The 22,406-nt window shown below is 43.6% G+C and overlaps 1 protein-coding gene across 2 annotated transcripts in view; it reads right to left on the bottom strand.

Annotated features, from left to right (window-relative positions):
• Positions 1-18,498: 18,498 nt before the first annotated feature.
• Positions 18,499-22,406, bottom strand: part of LONRF2 (LON peptidase N-terminal domain and ring finger 2) — a 34,154-nt gene continuing 30,246 nt past the window's right edge. Inside the window, exon 12 of one of the 2 annotated variants that reach the window (XM_084526967.1) lies at positions 18,499-22,387. In XM_084526967.1, coding sequence (XP_084383093.1) covers positions 22,229-22,387 — 159 coding nt within the window. In that variant the 3' untranslated portion in view covers positions 18,499-22,228. The remainder of the gene's footprint in view (positions 22,388-22,406) is intronic. The other variant, XR_014695312.1, reaches the window with a different exon arrangement.

The following is a 22,406-nucleotide window of genomic DNA, read 5'->3' as shown; positions in this document are numbered from 1 at the left end:
GAGCACCATGATGCATCTGCTGATGGCCTACTGCTGTTGTGGAGGCTGGCTTCCCCCTCCCACTCCATTAGTGCACTTTGTCAGCTACGTGTGCTATATGCTTTGAGCAATGCCCTACCAAACCAATTCTGCATGGTCAATAAAAGCAGGGATTTTGCCACAGACTGCAGCGGGTGCTGGAGGATGCAGGACATCCTGTCCTTGCTGCTTCCACTGGCAAAGGTCATCATCCCCACGTACTTGTCACCACCGCTTTGCGAGAGGTTACTGCCCTCGCATTTACCAGCTGAGCTACTCTTGTGAAAATGAGCTAGAGAAGGTTGGTCCCTGCTAAATCAGATTTTGGGGCTTGGCAGGGGCTGAGGTGTGCACACGAGCTAAGAACTGGCAGATCCAAGGGGAGCAGAAGCTGGGCAGCTTCTTCAAGCAGACCTGTTGCTGGCAAAGAAAAAATATCAGCTATACCAGCAGCTTTACATGTTTTAATCCCCAGCCCTGGGACACCCTGATGGATCTGTGCAAGCCCTCCCAGAGGGCTTGTAGGATGGGGTGCAGTGCTGGGGCTGGCACAGTTCCTCCACTCTGCCATTCTCTCATCACTGTGAGACAGCCAAAATAAGGGCTCACAAGCACTCCTCGCTCAATCAGCTCAAGGGGAAACAAAATGCAAAGTAGCTCAAAAACAACAACAAACCCCCAGAATTTTTCTGTTGCAATTAAGGTGCCATATAAGCACAACTTCAGCTTCAGTCTCTTCAGTCTCTCTGCTCCTGGAAACTCCCGAGACATGTGTAATCTTATTGAGCAAAACCCTAGCCCCACAAAAGTAATTAGCAAAACTCCTACCCGTTTCTACAAGTAGAATTTTGCCCACCCTGAGCAGTTTTTGTTTAAATCCAGAATTAGAGCATGAATGTATAAAATATAGTATATAATTATAGCTATAATAAAAAATAAAAGTACATTCATATACTTAGGAAAAAAAAAAAAGAAAATAAAGGAAGGATATTTACTAATAGAACACATAACAGTTTACATCTGCTAGTATAGTTGCAAGGAATTAGAGCAGATGTTGAAAGTCTGTCATCTTTTATTTTGAAAGATATTCTTTCAGTACATGTAATCTGGCGTGTCAATTAAAATGTGTTCAAGAGTAAATTTCTTCTTCAGCATCATAAACTTACTGCGACATGGTGGCTGAGTCATGCTTGTCTGAATCAGTTCAGGGTTGTTTTTTTTTTTGCATTGCTTTAGTCAGCCTTCGTTCCCTGCGGCCACAAGGAAGACTGGTTGCTCAGTGATGCCCGCCTGGAGGGCACAATGTGACAGTCAAAAGCTGACAGGCAGAGTGGGATGTCCTTCCCCTTAGGTAGTCATTAACCTGTGCTGTCCCCAGGGCAGAAAGCTGCTTCTTCTCAAGGTGGAAATAGTAGCAAGTTCTTCTCATTGCTGTCTTTAAATGCTCAGTGTGTCTGGTGAATGTTCCCTCTAACCAGGTAGAGGAAGAGGCAGTAATGCAAAAAGTGGCGTATTTTCAGACAGGCTAGATGCGAAAGGCCCATACCTCAAGTCCCACCTACATACCTCTGTGGACTTGAAGGTAAGTAAATATCTTCCTGAATTTCAAGCTGCAGGACTTCATGCAGCCAACTACTCATCCCTTTCTCCCTTCCCAAGTTAATTCTTTGAACACTCAGTACTTTAATTGACCTCCAGAGGTCCTATCCAGTCCCAACCACTCTGTGGTTGTGGTTGAGGTTGAGGTTGGATTGTGTGTGTGATTCAGCCTGGAACAAAGGTGACTGCCCTGACCACCAGAAAAACCTTGTTTGCCTTAAAACCATACACAGGATTCAGAAGCCTCTGAATCTCCCCAGCAAACCCTGCTGCTGTCTTTGCAGTCTCCTACCATCTCCCTCACCTGCATCAAGGTCTGCTCCATCCGTGTTGCTCCCAGGAGATGCCTGTCTCAGCTCCTCAGACTCTGGTGCGAGGCCTGGCAGCTCCTCCTGACACCTCCTGCCAAGGTCAGTATTGTTTCTACATTGTCGGTCATATTGTTTCTAGATTTTTTTGATTTATAGTTTTATTTATTTGCAGAGCTAGTCCTCTGGCATTTGCTGTTTGGACTTTTCTCTGTTAAATGTATTTTTTTCCTTTTTTCTTTCTTCTTTTTAGGCCATATCTCAAAGGCATCGAGCAATTTGAAGCCCATCCCCAGCACCACAGACGATCCTCACCTCTTGCTGCTGTCTGTAACCGCATCCGGGATCATTCTTGAGTCCATCATCATCATCATTGCTCTCACTGCCAAAGACAGCAAGCAATCAAAGAGCCCAGGCAGCCTCCTGCCGAGCCCTTCTTGATCAAAACTTCCATTTTGATAATGAGCTAATCATCAGCACTCTCCGAGTAACGCTTTCCAAGCCGTTTTGTGCCCACCATGCCGTAGATCTGTCTCGACCACACACTTGCTGCGTTTGCCTGTGAGCGCTCTGCGCGAGACACCGTGACCAGACATGCATTTGCTTCTGTCAGCGAGATCTGTCACCCTGTCACACAAGGAAATAAGAGCGGTTTGACAAATCCATGTTGGCAGTTCCTCTTTCCACGCTCCCTTCCAGGTGTTTGATTATTCGCTTCAGCATTTTTACAGGAGCTGGGGTTGCACTGATTGGGGCACGCTTCCCCAGACACTCCTTCCCCCTGCCTCCAAGATCTCTCCTTTCCCCTTTCTCCTTCAGAAGATATGGAAGGAGCTCAGCATCTGCAAATCCTTACAGAAAATCCCCAATGTCTCTGAAATTACAGCCCCCCTCCCGGTTCTTTGAGTATCTTAACGTTTAGATCATGAGGTCTAGACAAATTTGAAAGCATCATATTTATTTAGAAAGTATGTGTTAACCTGGTGCTTTGAACTTGGTTGGAGGGCTTGTTTATTTTCAGTGTTATATTAGGTACATAAATCTCTTTTTTATGTTCCTGCATGAAAACTTAGCTGTCGACTAAGGCTGTATACAAAGACTGAGTCACTTCCTTTGAGACACACTATGTTAAAGCATGGGATGAGTGTCTGAGATCTCCATTTTGTTGTGAAGAGCTAAAATAAAGAAATCTTCCAAGAGCAGCTGGCAGAAAATATTTGTAATGAGAGCTGCCAACTACTAGAGGAAAGTGGCTTATTTATACAGGGGCACCACTGAGACAGACTGAAGAGACAGACTGCGTTGGATTTAGAAAATGAAAATCACCCAAGTGGACAAGGCTGTAAAAACTATATAATATAAAAAATGAATCCTGTAACCCAGCAGCACCTGCATCTGGCAATCTCATTCATGCCTTCTGCAGGAGATAAACCTTCTTGGTCTATCAAATAAACCCCATAATTACATTGCTTAAGTAGGATATTAAGTGGCATCATATTAAGTCATTACATGACCCTTGTCATCATCAGCCCTGCCAGGCAGTGAGGAGAGCTGTTGCTCCCTGCTGATTTCTCTGGGTATCTATTTAAACATACTGTGGTAATTAGAAACATCTAAATAAAGCCTTGCCCAGGATTACAAGGGCTGAATGGAATAAGCCTTTCTTTCTTGTGGCTACAATGCCCATACCTGCTGCTGCTGTGCGTGCACACATCTTTGCCAGTGTCCCTCGTCTGACACGATCCGAAGCTCTGTGGGGTAAGGAAGCAGAGAGGTTCAAAGGAGGTGTCCTTTTCCTGCTCCTATTGATAGTGCCTCCACCACTGGTGACAAGGATCTTTCTGCAGGGCTCAAAAGACAAATCTGCTAATTCCTCCTGCTTTACTCCTTTGTGCCTTTCTTTAGAGGGAAACCTGCAGGTTTCATAAACTAGCTTCTTTCTAGGCATCCTTCCTAATTAGCTGAACAGCCACCATGAAATGCAATACAGATATTGATCACTATCACGAATGTTGCTTTTCTAATATTCAGTGGCTGTGAATCAAACTGTGTCACAGATGTGAATTTCAATGGCAAGGTATATCTGAGTGCACCCCCACAGATTCGCCTGCCTTACAGTAGCTATAGCTGAACAAAATGAAAAGTCACTCAGGTTCCTGTCCTTCAGCCCCTATCTGAGCAGTTATTATTAGTGCAAGAGCACTACTGGACACCAAGGAAAACTTGGGAAAGGTTTCCTCTTCAGGGAGGAGAAACCCCTTGCTGACCAGGAAAGGTGACTGGGAACACACTGCCAGACTGGATTGCCTCCCAGATTTAGGAAACTAATGTCCCAGAAAGGTTTATGCTCATTTTTCAAAGCAGCACTTCCAGAGTTTGTTTTTCACAACTGTTTTTCAATAGATCACTTCCTCACTTCTCACAGGAAAACCACCACAACAGGGATGGTGTCTCTGCTCTCTGCTGCCATCCCTACTGCTCTCCCACTCCCAGTATTTACCCCTCTGACACCCCAGTTCAGGTTCTGCTGTTCTTTCCAGCTGTTGTAAAAAGCGTTCAAGAGCAAGCTCACAAAAACCTGTGGTTCACGCCACTGTCATATGTGTGTCCCCCACACACCATCCCTCCACACAGGAAAAGATCACAGGTGTCAAGGATCTTTGTGAAAAGGAAGGTTTCAAGATTTTAAGACTCCTAAGGATATGTCAGAGACGCACAGAGGATGCCTAAGTTTAAGGAGAACTACAAGATATGTCAATAGCAGAAGCAGCATTATACTTCATAGAGAAGGGCTAACCCCTAGTAGGCTGTAGCATGCAAGTAATATAAATGATTTTGCCTGAACTATTTGAGACAGTCATATGAAAAGGGCTTGTCTGAGAGAGATTCTGGTACTGATGCACTGCCTGTTAAGAACCTATTCCCTTGCTGCCCCTGTCACGACTGGTTTCTATTACAGGTTGGGGTGATCAAGTTCTGCTCATGAAGTGGTCCAAACCAGACTTGAGGCACTACAAAATTTGGCCAGTGCTTTACTCAGTGTTTTACAGATTGCATCTTTTGCTAGCAACAATGGGAGACACTCATAACCACTAGTGCTTCTCAGTGCAAGAGCTGGTCTGGAACTGCTCGCCAGGGGGCCTCACCTTCCTGAAGTTTATTTCTCCCGAATAATCATGATCCTCTGGAAATACAGCGGCTTTTCTTCAAACAGCGTGCCTTAGTAGGAGCAATTCCCAAGCAGCTATTGCGAGATGATTGGTAGCCTGCGTCAGTTATTATAGCCGGTGTGCTCGGATAGATAAGGTCTGTAGAGGTGTTGACTAGAAATGCTCTTGGACCAACTTACCTGGAGGTTAAGGAGCAATTTTCCTTGGTATGGAGTGGAAGATTTTACCTAAGCGCTTTCAGTACACGCACAATTGATGCTGAAAAAAAAGAGCAAAGTCTATTTTTGTCTCCATAGACGGCGCCTCAATCATGGTATAGAATTACTTTGGTCCAGCTATTGCCTGCCCAGAGAAGGACCTATATTCATTCCACCTCCAGGGTTTCCATTAACACAGCAGTTACACTGTTATTTGGGCAGAAAGCCCAAGTCAAAGCACTGCTTCATTTGATCTGCATCTGTCCTAAAGTAATATCCCTCTGCTTTTTCCACCCTGTTTCCCTCTGAGGAGGCCAGCTGCTGTTTTTGTGAGGAATGGCTGCCTCCATTTGACAGCAGAATACTTTGAAGCACTCGCGCTAAGCAGGTAGCGCTGCTGCTGCTACGAATTACTGTCTACAGTGCATTACAGTGACCTCCCTGCCTTTCTTCTCCATTTCATATGAGGACCTAAAAAGGAAAGAAGCCCTTGTGTGCATGGTAATCAGTCAAATATGCTGCCTTTCTGAGATTCTTTCAAGAGAAGGGAAAGCAATTTTGCTGAAAGAGGAGAATGCTCAAATAGCTCAGATCCTACTCTGCCTCAGCATGTGACGTGGAGGAATTTACAGTCAGCCCTTCTAGTTTGGGGTGACAGAAAATCAGACATTCCTGAGGTCCTGGTTAAAAACTTCCTTTTCTCCACCAGATTTCACTGTTGGGATATCATGCTAGTATTTTATATAACCTCTTCCTAGGGGAATTCATGGATCTGATATCTTAATGGATGCTTTTACTTCTGGCAACAATTTCACAAACTGTCCCCAGTCCATTCGTCTTTTAAGTTGAGAAAAGGCTACCTGCTAGGACAAAGAACCTGTAACATAGTGAGATTGTCATCCACTACCAACATAAGTAACAGAAAATTTCAATGCTAATTTATTTATGGGTTTTGCTGTGGTGTCCTGAGAAACTGTGAACAGAACCTTTAGCATGTTCTTGTAAGTCTTTCTAATTGAAATGTCTTCATTTGCAAAGCTCATTTTTTGGCAAGGACAGTGTGGGATAGTCTCTGCATCCTCAAAATACTGGATTCCTGTGGTGAATTTAGGAATGAAAAAAATGTTATCTCAGGAGATTCATTTTGAAAGGCATATGAGGGAGATATTATGTGGAGGAAATTTATTCCAAATGACCTTAGTTTTTCTTTAAGGGAGAAATTATGCCTGCCTCGCAAGTCCTAAAAAGAGATTTACCTATTGCTAATGATAACAGTGACCTCTTGTGGCAAAGATACAAAACTCAGCTTTGTACCAAAGCAGCTGAGTCTTACCAACACTTTGCTAAAGGAGCCGGTAGCCTTTGCAGAGATGGGGTCAATAAACACAGCAACAACATCTAATAGCCACTGGAAGGTTTCCCAGACCTCTATTGTCAAAAACTCTGTATCTTGCAAAAAGTATGCCAGTAGCTAGGAAGAGATTCTTTAACTTCATATATAAAATGAATAGAAGAAAAAGGAACCAGTGGCTAAAGGTGGTATAGAAATGCTCTAGGTAAGATTGCAAATATTGGTAAAGACATTAATGCTCACTGGAATTAAATGTGATATGGATAAGGAGACTGAAAATGTGGAGATAGAAACCAATGCAAAAAGAAAAAAAAAAAAAAAAAAAAAAAGCGTATGGCTTTTTATTCACTTAACAAAGAGTCAAAGCACTTTTTGTTTGTTTGTTTGTTTGTTTGTTTGTTTGTTTTATGGTGGACAGGCTTTTTTATGCTTCTGTCCAGTTAGAAATGTTACCTTCTGAAAGCAATGTAATACCAATATTTAAGAAGTATAATTGTTTAGGCACCTACAGAGCTATCAAGCTGGCCTTAACAGAATGTAAGACTTTAGACTAGCCTTAGGTTAAGGATAACTACTAAAGACCTGGAGTTAAAGGCAAAATGGGACAAAATCAACACAGACTAATCAGATTGCTGCATCTACTTGTTCTAAAAAATTAATTAATCTCAATTGTTCTTGACATTGTTCAACATGGGATCCTTCCAATGAACTTCAAAGAGATGGTGATGAATAGACAAATCACAAAGCCTTTGGGTTGCAGTCACGACAAGTTGGAAAGGAACTATGTGGCTGGAGATGGTGTCACACTACAAAGAAGGTACTTTGAGTACTGAATAACAAAATGATACATGAGGCAAAAACAGATTAACAGTGATTTATTGTAGAAACAAAAGACTAGTTGCCAGTAAAGCGCATATCTGAGTAACAAAGAGGAAAAGTAAAGCATTACGCTGTTGCTAAAGCTCAGGTTGGCTAGATCTCTTGCCACAAAGAAATCAAAAGTTGGGTCCATGCTGCACACTGGTCCCACATTTCCCTGTCATGATGTTGGATGTCTCCTTCCTTGGACAGCCCCTCTGGTTCAAGTGTCAAAAGACTACAATTAGTGGCATTACAAACTGTATCTTTATAATATACCGAGGCTGGGAGTCCTTTTCTCTTGTTGGAGAATTTTGTCACCTGATTATTTTTGGCTCTGAGAACTGGAAATGTTGCCTTTTGGAGCATGCCTTGTTTCAGGTTGTTGGGAATACGTATTTTTTCAGATCGTTGTTCCCAGTTTGAGTGGAACAGTGCAAGCCTATTCTACAAAAAGGAACTGGACAGCACATTTTCTGAGCAAGTGCACCTGCTAACCTGCATTCGTTTGTTCTGGATTGTGTAAGTCACTTAACTTTGCCAATATAGGTCAGCAAAGGGTCTCACCAAAGGTGGGAGAAGATATCTAGTGTTTTTTCTCAAATATCAGTCTTGGGAAAAGTCCTTCCTGTTTAATAACTTCTGAGGTTTACATCAGCAGTGGGAGCATTTCATAAAGCTGAACAACATCAGTACAAAGGAGGACAAGAATATTGTGCTTGAAGACCCATAGGGCTGAACTAAATGGACACGAAACTCAACAATATAATATATGTTTGGGAACTAGCAGTAAAATGTTGTCTAGAAGTTATGAACTGATGCTTCGAAATCATGAAAGCAGAGAAAGAAAAAAGAAGCTTATCATAACCCACCAACAGCATTGGGATCCATTAAGGGAAGATTCAGTCTTGAGGGAGACATGTCCAGTACAAGTGAGGAAATACGGGAGTATAATACAGTGTGTATTTCTAGGCATGTATATTAAAAACATAGGAACTCAAAACAGGATCAAGTGCAGAGCTGGACTACTTGGACCATGAGGGAAGAGGAGGGAGGTGGCTTACCCATCTCAGCAAACGGAGGGCTGAAGAGGGTTGTGGTTTGTCTGCACGATTACAGTTGAGCTGAAGGACACAGAAGGAAAAAAATCTGCAAAGCATGTGCTAGCCACTGAGCCTAGAAGCATTTCACAGTCTTTGCCTTGACCAGTCAGTGCCTGTGGTAGGTAAGGGACTGAAGTCCCATGATAATGTGAGTAGCCTGAAGTGACTGCAAACAGAATGCCATGAAGCAAAAGAAGGGCTAAACACCCCTTCCATATATCTCATGGAGTAGACATAAGCAATAATTTATATTTATGTAAAAAAGCAATCTGGTTCATGAACAGCAAATAAAACAATGCCCATGCTTGGCTGAAATGAGCAGTCATTTGAAATGTGAACCAGTGCTTGTTAATGGAGTTTTGGCACACGATGACAGTTTCAGTTATTAGCACTGGCTGAATGATGCCAATGCTATACAGTAATCCCATAATCGGAGGGTTTATAACAGAGGATGGGACACACAGCAAGCTTTGCAAAAGGATGCTGTGGTTACTTTCTTTATCCAGGGGATAGTTATTAACACTAATAACATCACCAAATAAAAGCAATGCGATAGGTTTGCTTTCTGATGTTGACCATCCTCTGTAGCTTTTTGCAGGACCCCATGAAATTTAATTGACTGGTAATGGATTTTTCCTTTGCTTTATTTTACAGTTACTTCACAGGGAAAATAGCACACATATACAAATATATATTCAGCAAAGCAGATATCTGATAAACAGCCTAACCACAACACACTCATATTTGTTTTTGTACACATTGTACTGAGCATTGTGAAACTGGGACACACAGTACTTAAAGCATTATACTACACCAGGAGACCATATTCTATTACCATTTTCACTTGGGGGAGGAAGGGAAAAAAACACTGTTCATTTTGCTTGTTTTTCTTTTTCTGTAATTACCTCTTAACATTCATCACTTAATATAATTTCAAAATCTCCACATGTCTCAAAACCTCTCTCTCAAGTTTCAGATACAGCAGCACAGCATCAAGGCAGCTTTCTGTGCTCCCTTAGCAGCCAGGGGATCAACATTTCATCCAGCTAGTGTCACCATCCCCACAGCTTTTGATTGGGCCCTCTTGTCATTAATCTCCGTCTCTGGCCTTCAGATGTTTAATTACCTCTCTTGAAAGTGAGGCATGGTCATTTACAGTCTTATCATTGTCCTCCTCAAGTCCCTGGTTCTCCCACAGCACAATGGTAGCCAAGGAAAATGAAACCCATGCTGCAACTCACACAGGTGTTCCCTGTGAAACTCTGACAAGGATGAGTTTGCTTCAGAAAAAGGGGTCTGCTCCCAAGGCAGGGGGTGTGAGTGAGAAATCCTAAATGGAGCAGTGTTTATTTGGCTGTTATTCTGTGTCCAAGACATGAATTTGTCCTGAAGAGGGAGGCTAAGACATGACGTCCCTGTGATTCCTGGGCAATGTTTCCTCACAGTGTGCAGCCAGCATCGAGGAGCCAAAACTCCAGGCAATGCTCGTTTGTCAGAGGAGCATCATCAAGTCCCACTGCTTGGCAAAAGGGCAAAGGGAAAACTGCCTTAGCCAGCGCAGGGAAGCAGGATGGACACAATGGCAGGACAACCAGGCTCCTGTCTGGGAGGATACGGAGATTAAAATAGTGCTGAGTCACTCACATGGCTGAAGGCTAAATTCACACCAACCCCTTCCCCCAAAAGCAACGTGTCTGAAGAAAGAAAACAGCAGAAAACAGCAGTACAACATGTAATTTCTGCTCTCATGTCTGGAACACCCGCTGGTGCTCAGGGAGCCAGTCCAGGCACATACGAGGTTGCCGTGGGAGCAAAAAAGAGGAAAATAACACAGAACTAGGGCATAGGAAGACAAGAAGGGTCTGTCGAACTGTAAGGGACATGAAGGGAAGGTTTGTTCATAGGTGCTGAGGCAAAAAAGGTCATGCTGCCTGGTCTGCATTGCTCTCATGTTTAGCCTTAACATGGAGATTTTTTAAATCCCAATGAGAGGCACCTTTCTGCCACTGCTGGCAAGCACAGTCAAAGCCCTTTAGAAGGAGGAGAGGGATTAGTTCATGGTTTATACACTCTGGGTATGCCTTAACCACAACAGTGGGCAGCAATTATGACACAGCCCAGCTCGAAGGCATAATGTTATGCACAGAAACAGCCGTGGTGAGACACAACGCCACGTGTGAGGGGCTGGCGCAGCGCTCTGTCAGCCACTTGCTAGGAGGGGCTGAAGGAGAGGTCCAGGGTTAGGCCTTGGTTTGGGTCAGCGCGGGGCAGATGGATGAATTTTTGGGGGTGCATGAGCTGAGAGAAGCAGGGCTGACAGTCCAAGTCTGGTGTTTGGGCTTTGGGCCCAATTTGGGCCTGCTACCAGGGCTTTGGGCCATGTTCAGCAAGGGGGAGGTGGGTCAGAGGCTTCAAGCCCTGTCTGTAAGGATAAAATCACACAGCTCAGTGGCCTCCTGTATTGTTTAGGAGGGTCTGCAGTGAGCTGAGGAGTGGGTAAAAGCTGTCCGACATGGTGAGATGGCTCAAGAAAACCATGCAAGCTCCTGCTTCTCTTCAGACTCCCTCTCCTCCCCCAGTGCCTTCCTTCCCCTACAGCTCCTTTGCCTGCTGGTACAGGGAAGAGAGAGACAGAAAAGCTGTTGGAGAAGGAGAAGAGCATACAAAGCACTCATAGATTAATAAGATTTCAGATGAAAAGTGTGCAACTCTTATCTTGAGAGCAGCTCGGAGGAGAAGGACTTGGGGTGTTGGTTGACAGAAGCTCAACATGAGCCAGCAATGTGCGCTTGCTGCCTGCAAAGCCAACCATATCCTGGGCTGTATCAAAAGAAGTATGACCAGCAGGGTGAGGGAGGTGATTCTCCCCCTCTGCTCTGCTCTTGTGAGACCCCACCTGAAGTGCTGCATTCGGCTCTGAGGACCCTAGCACAAAAAGGACACAGAAACATTAGAATGAGTCCAGAGAAGGGCCATGGAGATGATCAGAGGGCTGGAGGGGAAAACAGGCTGAGGGAGTTGGGGTTGTTCAGCCTGGAGAAGAGAAGGCTCTGGGGAGACCTCACTGCAGCCTGCCAGTACTGAAAGGGGGCCTACAGGAAAGCTGGGGAGAGACTCTTTTTCAGGGGTGTAGTGATGGGACAAGGGGTAATGGCTTTAATCTAAAAGATGTTGAAATCAAAGCATGCCAGGAAGTCCCTAGCATTTGTTCTATTTTCATTTTCTTGTGAATACCTCTTTCACCGATGTGCTTTCACTGGGGCAGCAGCTTCAGTGGAAGAGAGATGCCAACAGGAGTCTGCAGTTGGTGATGGAAAGGCAAGATCCAGAGGACAGGCAGAAGAAGCCAGCAGGCAGTCTGAGCCCAGATCTTGGCCAGAACAGGTCCAGGCTGTGTAGAGTGAGACTTGGTATCTCTGAATCTTCCCAAATACCAGATAGCAACTACTACAGCAGTGCCTGCCTGACAACCCTTCCACAGTCTGCTGTCACCTGATGCTCCTAGAGCTCAGAGGGGACCTCTACTGCCACCTTCCAGTGGTGGCTTAAAGGGGTTTTAGTCTTATTAGCATCTATGTTTTGTGCATCTGTACTTCCCTCACAGATAGCAGAAACATATTCTACTTAGTGAGGGTGCTGCAGGCAGATTTCTCTCTACCATCTGTTCTGCTTTGCTAGCTGCCTAGCTTTCTCGAAGCTGTGGGCAGAAGAAACAGCAAAATTGCCTGTTGAATAGAAAAAACAAAAAAAGGCTACAAATATGGTTCTATCACATAACACAAACTTTGCTGCCAGCAGAAACAGCCTCTGCCATCCCTCATTTATTTTGACGAAGACACAGAGGTAAGGCAAACAGTGGCATCTATCCAGCCACCTTTGGGTGGGTTACTTGGACCTCAGTAAGCCAGACACAGTCCTTGTGCACCTGTGATGGAGGTGTCTCTTTTTTCTTGATGGCAATAAGTCCTTCAGGCTTATATGGATGAAGGCTAATTATGGGAAATTGCGGGAGGAATCTAAGGGAGTGAATGACTGAGCCTGTACTCTGTGGTCTAATGAAGGTCTGTGAAATAAAAAAAAAAAAAAAAAAAAAAAAAAAAAAGAGAGAGAGAGAGAGAAAGGGCCTGGAGGAAGAATCCTTTCTTTTTGTTCCTCTTTGTTCAGCTCCTGATGCCTGCCTCCCTTTGGTGCCTCTTAGTTTCTGTATATGAAGAGGAAAAAAGCCAACTGTAAGGCCACTTCCACATGGCTTCTTCCAAAAATCTGCCTTTATTTTCCAGCATGCCTCTACCTGGGCCCTAAGGTACTAGAGTTAACCTTTAATACTGCAATACAAGGGCTGGGGGGCACAAAAGGAAGAAAGGAGCACCTCCCAGGGAAGTGGTCAAGTCCTTGGGGATGTTTAAGAAAAGGTTAGATGTGGTGCTTGGGGACGTGGCTTAGTAGGTGATATTGGTGGTAGAGAGATGGTTGGACCAGATGATTTTGGACATCATATCCAGCCTTAATGATTCTATGATTCTATGTAATATAAATGTAATGATGTCCATCAGCCAGCCTGTGGACATCCTTGTCAAACGTGGCTGTGGATGCTGAACCTTCCCATGGGTTGAAAAAAGATGGCATAAAATTTATGGAGGAGAGATCTATTGAGGGCTCCAAAATGCACAGACATTGGATCTGGCTCAGGAAGTCTTGTCAGTGCTGCAGGATGGGAGATGAAGTGTTCGTATTGCCCAGTTCCCCCTGTGTTTGTTTTTTGCTTGCTTGCTTGCTTGTTTGTTTTTGTTTTTGTTTTGTTGTTGTTTTCTTTTTTGTTGTTGTTGTTTGTTTGTTTGTTTGTTTTAGTTTTGGTTTGGTTTGTTTTTTGTTTTTTTTTGTCTGCTGCCAGGAGGAGGGCACTGGGCCTGACAGATATTTATTCCAGACCAGATTGGTGTTCTTCTGTTCCCTTTTTGTGCAGCGTACTGCAGGCTTTTTGGGTCATCACCAGCCCTGTATGCACAAGCCTGAGCTCATATCCTGTCTTCATGTAACATACACATACCTTAGAACATTTTCCTGTGATTTCAGCCAAAATTCATTGCTGCTTCTCCAGTCCTCGACTTTTTCCCCTTCCTGCACAGTTGGAGGACCAAGACCTTACACTCTGGTTAGGAACATCAAGCCAGAGCACTGTGAAGCCTTGCATATGTGCTCATCTAGGAGGTGCATGCTAGGATTTCCTACACCAGCATCACATCTGAAGCCAGACAGAGCTGGACTGCCTTCCTACCAGCCCTAATCCCAGCTGTGCTCATCCCCTCCTACACCGGGGGTCCCTTATCATGAAACTTCTTGTTACGTAAAAACAACCATCAAGGCTCAAAAACAACTATCTCTGCACAAGCAAACTGGGGAGGGCTGAGGAAGGCTTTGCAGATGCAGCTCAGGAGTTAGCACAGCCTGGGGACTGTTCCCAGCAGGCAGCTTATGTGCAGCCTCACATTTTGTCTGGGAAAGAGGGTTTAACACTATGGACACAGGCTGCTCTGTGCCAGGCAGCATCCGTGCCAGGGAACAATCTCACACACAGTTCAGGAGGAGGGGCACAGCCAAAAACTTCACGTCTTTCCCTGGATTCTTTCTCCCATCTAAAATGAATGGACTTGAAGCAACAACATGTCCTTAGCTAATCCTCCCTGAGTCCTTTGTGTCCTTTTCTCCTCTAGATATGTTTGCACGTGCAGGAGCTGTTCCCTGGTCTTTGCCCGAGCGGGTGCATGTCAGACGTGAGAGCTGCGCGCTCGTGTTCCAGGACTGACTCCAATCCCATACGTGCTTGCAAGCAAACTGACTCCCGAAGCAGGGACAGATGACTCAAGTGCAAACTCAGAAATATTTAACTCCTCAGTGCCAGCGGATTTTCCAGCCCTAAGCACAGCAGTAACCGAGCACTGAGCTAAAGGCAAGCTGGAATCAGCAGCTGGGTCTCTAAAGGGGGGTGGATTTCTCTGCTAAAAAAAAAAGAGGTACACCTAGGCTGCCTTGTAACTGGAAGAACACCAGCTCTTACTGATTCTTTAGTACATATTCTTGAGAAAGAATTGCCTGTTATTACCCGTAAAGATAAAATCAAGAAGCCTGTGCACTGCAGAATTAACATGTAATGGCAATATTTGAAAAGGTCGAGCCAAAGCTGACACTTACGCAGAGTCAATTGCTGCAAAGTAAACAGGAAAATTACTTGCTTGAAAGCACCATCTGGTAAGGAGGCACCTCTGCGAAACCAGGAGCCCAAAATTTAGGCACAAAGCTGCTGAATGCGGTCTTGCAGCTACCTACACAGCAAACAAAACAGCCAAACGTGTGAAGAGAGGGAGGTACAGGCTTTTTTATGATTTGTTTTAGAAAAGTGTGATCGATTTGTGCCTCTTCAGCGAGAAAAGATGACAAAAATAATAGAAATGCTGAAACGGGACAAAAAATAAAAAGAGAGAAAATAAAAAAACCTCCATGCACAATTAATTTGAGAAATTTGCTGGTATGCCATGGCACAGAGGTCACAATGTTGCAGGGTTGAAGAGAGAATGGGCAGTTTTTATGAACGCCACAACTGTCCAGCATTACTTGTTAAAGATTAGAGCCTCCCTCAAATTCTATATACCAGGAGAAAGAAAAGGCTATTTTGAGACATATATAAGCCTCTAATTGAGAAACTGGGGAGAAATATCTTGCCAAATTCTTTTCATTTTTCCCATTCAAGCATTTCTTGTACTTGTTGAGCGTCTGGTACTAGTAAGCATTGAGAAAGGACATCTGAATATCATCCAGTTCTCATGGAAGATTTACAGAGTCTCAGCTCTGCCTGTGGGACTGAATGTGCTTAATTCTGAGCCTCATGGTTACACCTGGTGTGGGAGCAGAGCACGAAGAGAGCTGATCCAGAACAACAGGGAGTAAGAGAGCATAAAAACTTACTCGAAAGTTACTTCATTTCTTCCATTGTGGATGAATGTTTCCACCATACAGTTAAGCTCTGGTGATGGTGTACCTTAAGCCTGGATGCTTCAGTATCAGCCATTCCCCTGGAACTGTTCTGGTGACACTACGAACATGGTGCTTGAGGTTAGGGTGCTCCCCGACGTGTTCTCCTGCCCTCCAGACAGAGCAGAGACAAAGAAACAAAGAACTGAGAGGAGAGGGGAGCAGTCTGGGATGCAGAGACATGGCACACACGCTCTGCGAATTCTAGCTTTGGGTAAGTAACTTGGATTTTCTTTTAATCACTTTATTTGAATGCCAGTCTCCACTGGAATAACCGAGCTGCAGAAACTAACTTCAGCTCGGCAGCCTTGTTACAGCCTTGTTGTTGCCTGTTCTCTGTAAGAAAGAACATCCCCGCTGGTTTAACCAGCATTGCTACATGCCCCACGTGTTGGTGGAGGCTCAATCCCCACACAGCCTCATGGCCTTCCCTGAACACTGCAAAACACTCACAGAGGGAATGGGGAAAACATAAGGGTGCTGGCTATGTGTCAATGTATGGCCTTGCCTCCTCCTGTCCAAGGAGAATGGTTTCAGATTAAAGAAATAAAGCTGGCGTGGAGCATTTAGACATTTTCTGACGCTGTGACTACATCGGCACAGCAAGTCCATCAGCTAGAAACTGTCTTTGGTTAGCCAAAGGCAGCCAGCCAATTCAGCGAGGTGCCTCAGACACCAGCAGAAAACACGGGGTATTTGCTCCAGAGCAGGGCAGAGCCTAGGCTCAAAGTTAATTTATCTTTCCTTTTACAACAAAGTACACCAGATTACATATTTCTCCCTCTTCCTCCTTTAAAAGCATCTTTCTTTCTCTGTCAGATCTGCTGTGGCAGGATACGAGGTGTCCTGCTTCCTGAACCTGCTCTCTTAGAGAGCAGCTTGGACCCAAACCCCAGTAACTGCTGAGCCAGCAAAATTTTCTGAGGGGCTTGGTTTATTTCTAACCTTTTACACCTTCTCTCCCTTGAAAAGAAAAAACAGGTAAGGAAAGAACAAGGGCTAGTGACAAGCAGGGGATGGGAGTCACAGAAAAGAGCATGACCGTGACGAGCGGTGGGTCTCCTACGTGGTCCATGGGTCAAACCAAGGGTGAGAGGCCTTCATGCCACAGTTGATGTGAATGAGCTGAAGAGGCTGTGCAGAGTTGTCTCCCTTTGCTGCTATGATTAAGGAAAAAAGTTACGCTCTTGGGCACTGGCAGTATGCCATCCTCGGGTCTGAGTGGAAACCAGGAGTATAATTTGAAAAGAATTTTTGACATAATGCTTCCAGCATGCTGCCTGCCCCTTTTAATTGCCCTTATCTTGAACTATCCACCCTTAGCTGAGACTATGGCATATTTTAACTGGGACTGACTGGTGACTGCAGTGACATGCCTACCCATAACTCTGCTGAGGATCTCTGCAGAGACAGGTCCGTGCTCAGTACCTGAATGCCTTAGAGGAATTTGTTGGAAGGCTGCTGCACTGTGCCTGCACACCGGTAACCTCCTTCCACTGGCTAATCATTAAAAGTGCAGGGCAGAAGTTTCAGCTCTGCCTCTGGAGTATACTGGAGAGTGGAAAGGGGACCAGAACCATTTCTCTGACTTTGTCCACAGTAAGTCTATGGCCCAGTTAAGTCTTGTTCATATATACTGGCCCAGCCCTCAGGAACAGCTTCTGGTCCAGCTTCCCTTCAAAATCCAGGTCCTTTCAGGAGCCAGGCTCCAACATTGATTTTGCCTCAAAAGAGAAGCAAATATGTATTAGAACAAACACTTAAGCATTATTTAAAAAGAAGAACATTTCTTCTGTGGACACATGACTTCCCAAACATAGCAGGTAAGGCCAAACCCCGCATACGGCAGCACAGTGCTACAGGAGCTGTCAGCAAGTGATACTCATCTCCATTTAGAAACAACACATCCCTACCCTGTAACGTAAATGTGATTAGAAACATGTCTGTCTTTCAGCTGTGTGTACTATACACATTCATGAAATGAACTCAGGAAAGTGCTAGCATGGATTCATACGTTTATTTTTTTTCTTCCCCCACAGACACACAGCCTTAAATTTTTTTTTTGGTCCAGATTACTCATTTTTTTAATTCTATGGCTGAATAGTAAACAGCTTCCAGCAAGTACTCAGCTTTCCAAACCTAAGTGCTGCTGGACAGAACCAAGTAGTTATTTTGGGTTTCTGCTTTGATGAAGCAGAAAAAAATGCAAACAGGGTAACACACCACTTAGGTTTACATGCCCCAGGAAGGGCATCACTCTAAGGCTCATGGAAATGGGCATAACTTGATACTGTACCTTTCTACATCATCTAGCTAAGGACATGCAGGACGAAATAAAAATCCTAGTAAGATTTACAATCTTTATGCCGTGATTTTACTTCCACTGATCTCAAATTGGGACACACTTTCCAGAAACTTGCTTTGCTTTCTCACAACTGCACTCTGGTGCTGCTGCCCAAGGAGCCGAGCCCACACGCCAGAGTCCTTTACTGGGTGCACCCAGCCACACCTACTGACCTGTGGTGGAACCTCACCTAAGCCCTGCAGTGCCATAGAGCCATTTTCTTCCACTGGATTTTGTCAGTAGAGCGTTTTGCATCCTTAATTATAACTGTATTTTTTAGGATTTATTCCATGGGACCAGACATGGTACATTTCATACATACCTAGCGGGTGGCTGCCCATGGCAGGGGTGCTGGAACTAGATGATCTTTAAGGTCCCTTCCAACACAAGCCATTCTATGACCCTGTGGTTCTCTGACTTGGGGCTAAAGAATACCCATTTCTCATCTGAGCAGCTACAAAACAAGAAGCCAAGTTTCTCCCTTCAGAAAGGCAGCGAACAAGCTTTCCCATAAACTCACAGGCTTATAAATTCAATCTGTTTTATTCCAAATATCACATAAATTAAATACATTTCCCATGAATATTGCAAATATACATGAAATGAACATTGCAATTTTTAAAAAAAGTTTTGGCTTTGCTTATGCAACAAGAAGTGCCAAATGTGGTTAGAACATGAACTCCTCCGGTATTTACTAGATACAAAAAGGTGCAGATTAATAATTTATATTTATACATATGTACACACTCCATTTCATAACTAGCTTTAAAACAGTAAAAAAATGGTTTCAAGTTTATCTACATTAAACATACTCATTTAAATCTGGTCAGAAGCCCCAGATAAGAGTTGATACAATCATTTCACAACTGCAAAATTAAGGCGCTACCAAAATACCAGTTCCACTAGTGTAAAATGTAATTGGAATAGAGAGTGTACAGCTTTCTATTTATCAATTTAAAAGTGGACTGGAGAACAAGGAAAAAGGAGCAGTAAGAAACATGACAAGATCTACAGGTTAGAAGTACAAAGAGATCTCGATGACTATCAAATGAACATATTAAAATACAGTAGATAAAAGGCCTCAGTGGCAAACAATTAGTATGCTTCTGAAAGACAAAAAAAGGTTAAAATATATATAATTTTGTAGCTTGAAGCTTTACAGGTGAACAACAGGTGTAGAGGTAGAGGGATTTTTTTTTGTTGTTGGCCTCTTTATGATGTATAAAGAAGGGCCACATTCACCACAGTGAAAAGACTCATCATATACCCCAGCATCCTTGCTTGGACAGCAAGCAAGAAAAGTGTAATGAGCTAGAAAGGCAACAAATCCTGTCTATCTCTTCCAGGAGCTCAGCTCCGTGCTTCCACATGTACCCTGGTGACAAGTTACACAAAAGCGCAGAACGGCCGTGACGCGGACACTTCCCCCTGCCAAGAGAGGAACGAGATAGCTAGCTGGTCCAGTGAGGTACTACTGGATGCTGTAGAGACTATATGGCAGAGATAATTTGGTAACAAAGAAACGGATACTCTCCCTTAGAAAGCGAGTACCACAGGGTAGTGGTGATTTTTTTTGTTTGTTTGTTTTCTTAAAGCTTTGCTATTTGATCAGCATTCAATGTTTTGGAAGAAATGTCAGCTTTGGGCTGCTAATATGATTATCTGCATCCACACACAGACAATTCCAAAGTTGTATCAGTTATCCAAAACATCAGCCACTGACATACTCAAAAACCGCTTTAAACCTCGACTAAAAAAAAATCCCTCTACAGTTCAGCTTTCTCACCGATAACTATCACTTCATTAATTATGCACGCCTTCATGAACACAGTAATGTCACTTTTCATGTAAAATGTCTTTACACGTTACAGAACAGCAGTAAACAACCTCTTTTGTTCTGTAGGGTTTCCTCTCAGAAGTACCTCAACAGTAGGTATCTTGAAAAACCACTTTCGCAAAGAAGAATATTCACATTAGTTACTGAGGCAAAGCCAAGAAGACACTAACTAGCACCTTGATTTTTTTTTTTTTCTTAAACGCACTCCTAAAAGCAAAATTAAGCACATGTAAGATCAGGGACCAGCAATATACAAATACCATCAGTGTCCCTTGCAGCCAAACTATTAACACTCAAAACTAGGCCACACACATGAAGGAACGAGATGAGTGAATCTAGAAGAAATACGCAGCATGGAAAGGGATGGGAAGAACAGGAAGTTGAACAGAAAGGATTGCAAGATCAGACAGTCCATCTTCTGGTCTGAGAATTAGTTTGTAAAATCACCCTTCGGTAGCTGAACTGACAGTGGGCTGAAGACCTACTGAATCCTGACATTTCCTCCCCCGTACACAGAGCAATTCTCTCAAAATTGCTTTGTATTTCAACCCTTTCTCTTCAGCATCTTCAAATCCTGGAGGAAATGCACTCAACTTGAGTTTTAGTATTTTGGTGATGGTAGCAGAACTTGCAGAAGGCTACTGTAGAGGTTATTACATCATTGGTTGTAAGTTATGCACTTCACAATTCAGAGAATATACTTACAAATTATTTAAATAGAAAAGGCGTGTTCAAGGTAGAGGCAGTTACAGTACATTCAGGGTATGTTACAGAAACCATTTGTGGTAGCCACTTGCTGAAAGGAAAAAAACTCTGTATTTTTGTTTCCCAGACCACACAGGTTATAACTACAATACCCAAAGAGAACAGGTAATTACTTAATTACTGCAGTTGAATGCAGTCTTCTTCCAGAACTCATGTGCAAATTGAAAAAAAAAAGTTTAAATACATCTTCATTGACAAATAAGGACAAAAGAACTAAAAAAAGAAACCAGGCACTTTGACCATTTAGGTAAACAGCCATTTCATCTTACCAGACTTCTGCACATGAACAAGTCTTTATATTGGTCTTGCTACACTTGCAGCACATTGAGATTCAAGTCAACTTCTTTCCTGTTGGTAGTAACAATTCTACTTATAGGAAACGATGCCAATTGAATTGGTAACACTGTTAGTTATTTCATTGGCAATTGAGCAAACGTTGATCATTTGACTGACAAGCAATCAATTCCATAGCTATGAAAATTAGATATTAACAAAACACTATATAAAAATCAAGAACACAAATGAAGGTTAACACCTGACTTGAGCTTGCATTGAAACTTGCCTTGATAGTGTTCGGTTTGCGCCTCCTTTCACGGTGTTATTGTGTACTGATTTCCATCACATACAGCAACTGGTGCTAAACTACAATACTTTTGGTTTGAAACACGTTCAACAGAGATCATTCCAACGTAACGTGAGGTTGGCATGACACCGCAGGCAAATGGGAGATTGTGTTTTATCCTCGTCAGTCCCACTTGCAGAACACATTTGAAGAAAACTGCAGTCTGCCTTCCTAGTACTTGGAGTGAAATCATTATTTCACAGCAGCGTTCACCATACTTTAGGGAGCCGGTTTGATTTGAATTTAGTGATAAGACCAGCTAGGATTACTTTGATTTTTTTTTCAAATAAACCAAAGTACACCTTTCCAGACATTTGTACATACTAAATCCGCTACAACACATAAATCACAACACAAGGGATTACCTAAGGCTACCGAATAGTGTACTTATTCAGTAGCTATTATTCTTTCAGATAAACATCCTCAGATGCCTTGACCACAAACGGCTTAGGTTTTTTTTCCTCACAGACTGCTATTTCCTGACAAAGAGAGATGTGGGTGTATGACAGACTGCCTACCAGTTCACTAACAGAGCACACTGCTCGTTATAGTCCTCATGCATACTTCCGCCGGGAAGCACAGCTCCTCTTCTGTTCACTACCTTCAGGGACGTCTAGGAAACACCTCTTCAATCCACTGTCGAGCTTCCTTTTCCTACTAAGTGGAAATCCAAAGCACACGTAGGCCGATGGTGCTACTCTAGTAATTAACTCTCTTACAGGCTAGAAATATTAACTCTACCATAGTACTTTGAAGCAATTATCCACATCTATCATCTACATTCTAACTGTAGCACAGCTTTGTAGAGGCTCAGATTTCACCAGGACAACAGGAGAGAGTGCAAGGTTTGGTGAATACCCAGGATAACAAACCCATGCAACTGATGGATGCCGGACACAGTCAGAAAGGGCTGTTCATTTTTTGAAAGAACCTTTGAAAAACCAAAAACAACCCCTCCCCTTTTGTCCCCCCCACCCCATACAACCTGTCATGAGATGCTTTCAGTGCCCACTCACAACTGAAGTCCACGTTATCTGGGTCTTTTGCGAGTCACAAATATCAACACGCGTCTGATGGCGATAAGGCGATCTTTAAGGGAAGTCATAGCCAGTATCGCCAGCTGAGCTCTGTTCTCCAGAGGCAGCACTGCCAAGAGCCACCAGTACCAGGCAGGACCACTGGGGTTGCTCTGTAAAAGAAGGGAAAGA

The sequence above is a fragment of the Aythya ferina genome (assembly GCF_964211825.1).
Source record: "Aythya ferina genome assembly, chromosome: 1".
Taxonomy (NCBI): Eukaryota; Metazoa; Chordata; class Aves; order Anseriformes; family Anatidae; genus Aythya; species Aythya ferina.
This window is presented reverse-complemented; position numbering and strand designations above follow the sequence as displayed.